At 42.8% G+C, this 8,852-nt stretch overlaps 1 protein-coding gene across 1 annotated transcript; it reads right to left on the reverse strand.

The window, feature by feature from the left end:
* Positions 1-3,618: 3,618 nt before the first annotated feature.
* On the reverse strand, positions 3,619-5,249 carry LOC6535278 (zinc finger protein 8). Its single transcript, XM_002095898.4, has 2 exons — positions 4,434-5,249; positions 3,619-4,370 (listed from the first exon to the last, which is right to left on the reverse strand). The coding sequence occupies exons 1-2, from the start codon at positions 5,080-5,082 to the stop codon at positions 4,132-4,134; spliced, it is 888 nt and encodes a 295-aa protein (XP_002095934.1). The 5' UTR covers positions 5,083-5,249; the 3' UTR covers positions 3,619-4,131.
* Positions 5,250-8,852: the final 3,603 nt, after the last annotated feature.

The following is an 8,852-nucleotide window of genomic DNA, read 5'->3' on the forward strand; positions in this document are numbered from 1 at the left end:
GGGCGTGGCCAAAAGTTTTTTGGCAAATAGATAGAAATTTACAAGACTAATACAAAAATTAATAAATATCAAAACATTTTTCGAAAGTGTGGGCGTGGCAGCTTTGGGCGGTTTGTGGGCGTTAGAGTGGGCGTGGCAAAAAGTTTTTTTGCAAATCGATAGAAATTTACAAGACCAATACAAAAATGAAAAAATATTAAAACATTTTTCGAAAGTGTGGGCGTGGCAGTATTGGGCGGTTTGTGGGCGTTAGAGTGGGCGTGGCAGCATGATTCGACAAACTTGCGCTGCGTCTATGTCCCTGGAGTCTGTATTCCTAATCTCAACTTTCTAGCTTTTGTAGTTCCTGAGATCTCGACGTTCATACGGACGGACAGACGGACGGACAGACGGACATGGCCAAATCGACTCGGCTATTGATCCTGATCAAGAATATATATACTTTATATGGTCGGAAACGCTTCCTTCTGCCTGTTACATACTTTTCAACGAATCTAGTATACCCTTTTACTCTACGAGTAACGGGTATAATTATATTAAGAGTTTACGTTTGAAATTTGGTTCATGTAATAGTTCAAGTTTTTTTAATAACACGCTTTAAAAAACAAGATTTCCTAGAAGTAAGAACAAGAGAGAACGATATAGTAGAATTCCCCGACTATCTTATACCGGTTACTCAGCTAGTGGAAGTGCGAATGAGAGTCTTCAACACTGACAGTTTTTGGCGGCTTGTGGGCGTTAGAGTGGGCATGGCAAAAAGTTTTTTTGCAAATCGATATGATATGAAATCCGTCTGTTCGTCCGTATGAACGTCGAGATCTCAGGAACTACAAAAGCTAGAAAGTTGAGACTAAGCATACAGACTCCAGAGACATAGAAGCAGCGCAAGTTTGTCGATTCATGTTGCCACGCCCACTCTAACGCCCACAAACCGCCCAAAGCTGCTACGTCCACACTTTTGAAAAATGTTTTGATATTTTTTCATTTTCGTATTGGTCTTGTAAATTTCTATCGATTTGCCAAAAAACTTTCTGCCACGCCTACTATAACGCCTACAAACCGCCAAAAACTGTGTTTAAGACTCTCCTCCCTTCCACTAGCTGAGTAACGGGTATCAGATAGTCGGGGAACTCGACTATAGCGTTCTCTCTTGTTTTTTTTATTATATTTTCAATTAATATTAAGACTGTTATTGTTTCAGCTCTATATTTTTTTTTTAATTCCTTTTTATTCCTTAGGGCTTCTACGAGAGCTTTTTATCTAAAGCCGTTTTTTTATGTTTAAACTTCTCGTATTAGTTTCAGTAATCGTTGTGTTTTTTGACCGATCTGGTGATTGTCCAGATGCCAATGATATACATAAATAACAGATTTTCATCAAATTATAGACGAAAATATATATTATTAGAAACAGTTGTATACGGAATTACAACGCTTTAAGAACGAAACCAAATGGGCCAAAATGTATTTTCCATTAATTAGTGTGTTTGGTACACACAAATCCCGGTATGATATTTTTTAACTATTTGTATTACAGCTAAATGATATAGTGGACTGATCCGGTCCGGTTTGACTTATAAACTTCCTGCATTAGAATGAAGGCTTTTGCGAAAGTTTCATGCTCTTTGTTTAAAAAATTATACGATTTATAGCAATATTTTGCATCAGTATAATTAATATTGCAATTGGGCATTTGTACGTGTAGTCTTGTTTAAAGGCTTATACGAATCTAAAAACTAAACTAAAACGAAATTTTAGTTGTAATCTTTTGTAGTATTAGCTACTATTTCTATGGCTCTAAGAACAACAGTATAACACATTTTAATTAATTCCCAAGAAATGGTACTAATTTACAATTTTAGCATCAATATCATATATCATATCATATCATATCATGTCAATATAGCCACATTCGTTAGTCCGTCTGTGGGAAAACCACCTAAACGTCCACAAAACTCTAAAAACCCTCCCAAAGACTTAAGTACAAATCGAGTTCCCTGACAACTCAGCCCCGTTACCAGTTACTGAAAGTGCGAACGAGAATTTATCATTTTCCTGGTATATTTATAGAGCTTAGAAAATACAATAATAAAAATATTAAAATGTTTCAAAAGGGCGGCCCATAGGCGCTAGAAGGGTCGTGGGCAAATCGCACCGATTGAAATTCTAGTCTTGAAAGTTTTTATCGATATGAAAACAACTTTTTGCAAAATCCAATCTAACGCCCAAAATCTTTTGAACAATGTTTTGAACCTTTTAAAAAGGTTTTGTTTACCCGCTACTGGTAGAGTAAAAGATAGAAGGAAGCGTTTCCGACCATATATATTCTTGATCAGGATCAATACCCGTCCGTCCGAATGAACGTCGAGATCTCAGAAACTATAAAAGATCATTGAGATTAATCATACAAATTCTAGAGGCGTAGCTCAAGTTTGTTGACCCATGTTGCCACACTCACTCTAATGTTATTTATATTTGTATTAGTCTTGTAAATTTCTATCGATTTGCCAAAAAACTTTTTGCCACGCCTGCACTTTTGAAAAATTTGTTGATCTTTTCTCATTTTTCTATTTGTTTTGTAAATTTCTATCGATTTTCTTTTGGTATCGGAGGTTCAGGAATGATATACTCTACCTGCCCGCTTATTAATTGCCACATATCTCGCTCGGATTCGAGGTAATATACATATAGTGATCTTGAGAAAATATTGTTTGAACATGTTGCAGAAGAGAATGGTTTTTTTGGGTACGGGGTGTATCTGGAGCAAAAAGTCAAAATTGTAAAAGATCGAATAGAGAGAGTATAGATCACTGTGTCACTTGTGCAATGTGAACGACGACGCATTGTCTGACCGATATGAAAATATTCTCAGTCCCAAAGGGACAATAAACAGGTAGGGGACAGGTAATGTAAGGACTGCACGCCCATATCAAGCGGACAAATTTTCGTTTGTCCGGCAAACTGGGTGTCCACCTAGAGCCGCTTCATAACCTGCTCCCATTGTCCGCTTGTAGAAGTCACATTGATAAAGACCAAGGATCACTGTTCGCACAACGAATTCCGAATAATACTCATAGGTAATTTTTCACTTCTCGCAGACACCATGTCTGGGTCGCTTTGCTCAGGTGAACCACTTCATTGTTTTAATGAATGACGCAAGCTGTCAGGTGAGAAATGGCGAATCTACGTGGGGACATCTGGATCGAAAAAGGACTGTGGGAAAGATTACCCGCGACACCACTGCACTTTTTCACTTAGTTTCGGTGCTGATGCTAAAAGACAAATTCTGCTCGCAGTGGCTTGGCCGGTTTCTGCTTGTCTGGGTTGCTGTTTCATTTTTGTTAGTTTGTGAATGAAATTTGGATAGATTCGGACCAAATGACTTGAGCATTTTAATCCTTTTATGACATTGCAAATATGATTTTCCGATTTGCTTTGATATTAGCGGCATGACGAGCGGGTTGTCACCATGATCTGGTTAGCGGGAACTGGCAGTAGATAATGATTCTTGGCCAATAGGTCCTAATGCAACTTATGCATCAAATAATTGGGGTGCAAATTATTAAGTTTTATGTACACCGCCTTATTTCTAACACAGCCCAAGTAATAGAGATTTCGGTTTCTTTTTTGTAAAATTTCTTCTTGTTTATTTTGTGTTGTAAATATAAATCGTATAATGTAACTCTCAATTTAAACTATGATCGTATAATTTTATGTATATATCGTTTGTTTCTGGTAAACCCGATCAGCTTATGTGTAACTTAGGTGTACATGTACATTCGGGTATCTCTTAAATTTCTTAATCGCTTAGCATATGAGAAAGGATCACTTAGGTTTTATTTACACATGTGCCGAATTTTATAACCAGTCACGTAGCTGGAAGTGTAAATATGCGTTAAAAAATAAATATCTCAATATTTGCATATATCGTCGGGGTCTAAAGATAGCTAGCATTGATTGGGCTTGGTGAGTGCGCCGCATTGCGCCAGGTACGGCTGAGGTATTTGTGTCTACGATTGGCTAGGCAGTTTTGGTTGCCATTGAGTTTCGTTGGATTCGGTAGAGCTTGTTTAAAGCGTGCAAGCGCTTTACGGATCGCATGATAAGGGGAAAGCTGGCCAGGATACCCCTCTCAGTAGCCATAAAGGTATGGGTACATGGGCACGAAGATGGACGGGCCCAGCTGGCGCTCCATCGGCATGTGCGTCTTCATGTGCTTCTTCAAGTGGTCGCGGCGGCCGAACTTCTTTCCGCAGGCACTGCAAGGATACGGCCGCAGTCCGGTGTGGATTCGTTTGTGGCGCGTCAGTTCCTCGTTTCGGGTGAAGGTCTTGCCGCATGTGCTCACGTCGCACTTAAATGGGCGTTCGCCTGCAAGACAAAATGGGGAGTAGTTAGTGGGTCTGTCGGTGTCGGTTGTAGTGGTCGTCTTACCGGTGTGGATGCGAATGTGGCCTTTCAGCTGGCCGTTGTTTGAGAAGGCCACGTCGCAGTTGGGGCACTTGAACTTCTTCGGCCGCTGCTTGCGGCTGTTTAGCGCCTTCAACTGTGCGTCCTCGGCCATTACGCGGGCATACTCCTGCTCCATCAGGCCCATAGTGAACGGGTCCATGCCGAAGCCCGGGACGGCAGTAGGCGTGGAGGCGGCAGCGGCTGCTGCGGCGGCGGCAGCGTAGTAGAGATCGCTGGCGGCCGACAGAAATGGTGCGTGCTGGGGCGGGGTAGCCAAAGGTGCGGTGCAGGAGGAGTGCGTGTCCAAGGGCGACTGGGGGTGCAAAAAGACAGGGTGCGGGGCGGCGTCCAGCAGCGGGGTGGAGGTACGGGTGTAGCTGCTGTGGTTCAGGACATCCTCGTAGCAGGACTTACTGCTGTTGCTGCTACTTGACGCGGATGAGGATGCGGAGGAGAAGTCCCTGTCGCAGTCGTGGCCGAGACTGCTGCTGGGCAGCTCCGTCTTAATGGTAATGCCCTCCGGCTCCTGCTTCACTGTCCCGGGCGCCGACGCCGCCGCCTGGCGCTGACTGTCCCAGGGTCGGAAAAGGCGCGCGTAGGTTTGCGGTGGATGCAGGTTAATCGTTGACATTTCGCAGTCGATTATCTAGTTTTGATGGAAGGCGTAAATGGCTCTCTCGCGACAATTAAGCACTTGGATGAATAACTTGTGATTCTGTTTTTGATGGGCTTGGCTGTGCGGAGCTGTGTGTGCGCTGCGAGATCTCAACTCGAACTGAGCTCTTCTGCCCCGACGCCTCTCAATTTAAGCCCAGGACTCTGGCTACCTACCATCGTATACACAGGCAGTCATTTGTCCTGCGCTTACACACATACACGGAGAGTCGGTTCATTCATCGATTATTTGTCTGTCTGAAAATGTGCGAGCGAGAGGGATGCTTTCGGGGTGGGTTTCGCTTTCAGATACGGGCCCGGATTCGGTTTGGTTTCGAGGGCACAACAATGGCGGTCCGCTTCCACACACACTTGCAGCGGAAGTACATAAGGGTCTGGCCTGTGCGTGTAGTCCTGATTTCCCGGCCCGCAAAATCAAACTCTCCGCGCGAGTGGCGGGCAGCTTTCTTAACTTGCGCTTTCCATTCCGTACTACATTTATTGGATTTAGGCGCATCTTTAAGCAGAGTATTTACGTTTCACGCTTTTGAATTGTACCCTGAACCGCCCACCGTGCCCCAGAGGCCCCCGGGTGGTTGGTTTTGCGCTTGGCTTTGCCTCCTCTCCCACTCCCAATCGCAGTTTCTCCGCCTGCCCCCCGTCCATACACAGATACTTTGCCAAATATATAACTCGCTTATCTGTGGTTTGGGTTTCCTGGGCCCGATGTGGCAGCAATTTATTATTGAATTAAGTGCTTTTTTGGGGGGTGGGTCAGCGTCAGCCCGAGTATGCAAAGTGCGGGCCAAGCAGCTGGGCAGAATCCGCAGCGATGGCCGGGCTTGAGCGTGTTGTTCAGTTGGTACAGTTGTCCTAAACTTTATAATTGAGGGTGCTTGAGAAAATTTTACTGCTCCGAGGAGGCGTTTGCCCTCACGCGATTCGGGCTGCAGATTACGAGAAAGATACAAGACTGAATGTGCGTTGCCACACCTAATGTTTGTATACAGTACGCGATTTAAGCTTGGCTGAGCTGATTGAACATAGACCTTTTGATATTACTAAATTTAAAAATTAGTTTTTGATTTCAAAGTGTTTGGCAGGAATTAGTAACCTCCAATTATGTATGCTTTAATAATGCTGTTAAATTTACTTTACATTTTAAGTTTTTTTATTGATCTAAGTTAAATGGACAATGTATTTAATTTTAACACATAACCGCTAATGTTTCCCACCATAGCATGAGTAGTTGTGTTCTGAGTACAGGCTGATTTTCCAGTCAACAATCATCGGAAGGTAAGACTTACATAAATTATGATAGAGTACATGATTAATCGATGTACGAGTATGCATGCCTCCTATTGTTGTTGCCAAAAGCATTGGGCACAGAAATATAGTTCTATGTATACTTGAAATAATATATAATATATATAATCATAATAATTATTTAGTTGCAAAGTAGTTGAATACAGAAAATTAGGAATTGAATGAATAATATTCGTTTTTATTGTCGAAAAAGAGTATAACACTGCTGTCATAAGGCCAACGCGATTTTTACTTCCTAAAAGATATATGCTTTCTAGGGAAGGTGCATTCCGCAGACCTAGCGCCTTAAGCCTCCTGTCCTGTGCCATTGTGAACAAAAGGGAAATCATTTGGATTACGTCCAAAAGCATCGGCCAATGCTAATGAATGCAACGGCATGGCTGTTTTCCTGTGGGTTTGTTAGTACCACCTATGTGGAGAACCTGCCATAAAACGCAGTCCGGGGAGAGCATTTCATTCACAGCTCATTTAGAAAATTCATTCATAAACTGGGATTGCCGTAATCAGGGCCGATCCTGCGATCAGGATGGTTGGTCACTTGGCGGATGTTAGGTAGATAGCCGATTGGGTTGGTTTGAAAGTGGCGAAGTTGTAAAATTCACCAGCTTATTTGCGTAGGGTTGGACTTCGGCTTGCAGCCGCCTGGGATTTTCCGCCATAGATTCTTTAATGAGCGCCGGTATTTCCACGCAATCGTCTCACAGCCCAACGGGTCGTAAAATGCAACCTACCTAGAACAATGCGGCACAATACGGCACAGTATGAAAGGATGTTATAAAATAATAAATTAATTAGATAACCACTCGGCCAGCGAACGTAAATTCATTCATGGAATGCCAGGATTGCCTGGCACGGCTGGCTGCATTGTCCGATGTCTGATGGCTCGTCACTAGAAAATACATTTGAGATAAGAACACGGCGTAGTATTCATTTCATATTTCATATAAGAAAATGTGGCATGCACTCGTGCTCGAGTTGGGACACTCCACATATGCGGAAAGTACATGGACTGTTGATATAGGACGGACGCAGACCTAGACGGAGACATGATCAGGGGAAACTTCCAGTCTTACTAAACTTCATTCGGCGTATTACTTTGGCCACAGGATACACAAGCAATATTACGCTTCAAAGAAGTGGAATTGCAAGGTTAAGTAAGCTAGACTTAATCCCCGCTAATAATAGCCATCATCCCAAGTGTGTGAACTAAATAGAGTTTCCACGATCACATAGATTACGGGATTAAGATAGGAGGTTTTAATAAGCCTCCAGCCCACTGTTTGGTGATCCCGTGCCGAAAAATTGAAACTACGTGAGATTACGGAATAGCCAACCAATCTCACGACTCTCATCTGAATGATGTTAATACAGTAAAGGGTTATTATTACTTTATAATAACATGTCACCCAACGCTAGTTCTATAAGGAAACCAAAAAACAAGATAACAGATTTAACTTTTTTAATGTAAAACATTCAATTCATTCTTTCTAGCTTTTACAGTTTCTCAGATTTCGACGTTCATGAGGTCGGACAGACGGACATGGCTAGATCGACTCCGCTATTGATCCAACGAACGTAATGTGGAGAAATGGAAATACCAATTTCTTGAAATTTACAATATATATTTTTTTTTAATTTTACATAACATGGAAAAACTTAAATACCTGGTTATAGTGAAATACAAGGGAACAAATATTTAATTCGAACGATTCAGATAATATTTGACAAATTTTTATTTAAAATTAAATTAAGGGAAACAATGTGGATCACTTATACAACTGTCCATTAACGAGCATTTTTGGCGAAGCTCGCCGAACTGAAAGCTACCAGAAGAAGCATAAAAAGGCGCTTGCCTGTACGTTCCAAGGACAGCCATCGTTCCTTGTTATGGGTGTCAAAGGCAGAAAAACAGGAGAACCAGGAAACTGGGAAACCGAAATGCGAAAACATAAATCAAATTAGTTTTTCGGGCGAATGCACTCGACTAATTCCTGTGGCAAGCCTCTATGCGGGGAACACGGTTGCTCTTTTCTGGGAGTTGGTACCGCAGCAGTCATCAACAAAAGGTTGTGGCAACCCATACAGACCGCCAAGTACCGATGAGCATTCATCTCGTGACACAATGCCGCGAGTATTGGCCGTGTCGTCCATTAAAAGGCACGTCACAAAAGCCACCCCGCTTTTGACTCGATTCGCGTCTCTCTTTCCCGTGATAGGCTCGCTATCAATTGTATTGAAGTTTCTTGACTTCTCTGTGGCGCACGCTGATGGCCACCTCCGTCGTCCACAATTTTTGGGGCTCCCGTTGCAGCTGAGTGGTGCATCTCGCCTGACAGCAGAGAGATCTTCAGGACATCTGCGACTGCAGGAACAGCTGCCGGGTCAAGCAATGGCGGTCAATGGGATAGCTCCGCCTTCCGC

The sequence above is a fragment of the Drosophila yakuba genome, chromosome 3R (genome assembly GCF_016746365.2).
Source record: "Drosophila yakuba strain Tai18E2 chromosome 3R, Prin_Dyak_Tai18E2_2.1, whole genome shotgun sequence".
NCBI lineage: Eukaryota > Metazoa > Arthropoda > Insecta > Diptera > Drosophilidae > Drosophila > Drosophila yakuba.

What these genes read in the sequence shown, in the direction of transcription:
- LOC6535278 (XM_002095898.4), bottom strand. Translation starts at nt 5,082, where the DNA reads ATGTCAACGATTAACCTGCATCCACCGCAAACCTACGCGCGCCTTTTC. An exon ending in CCACATTCGCATCCACACCG is followed by an intron (nt 4,371 to 4,433) that starts GTAAGACGACCA and finishes TTTGTCTTGCAG; the next exon opens with GCGAACGCCCATTTAAGTGC.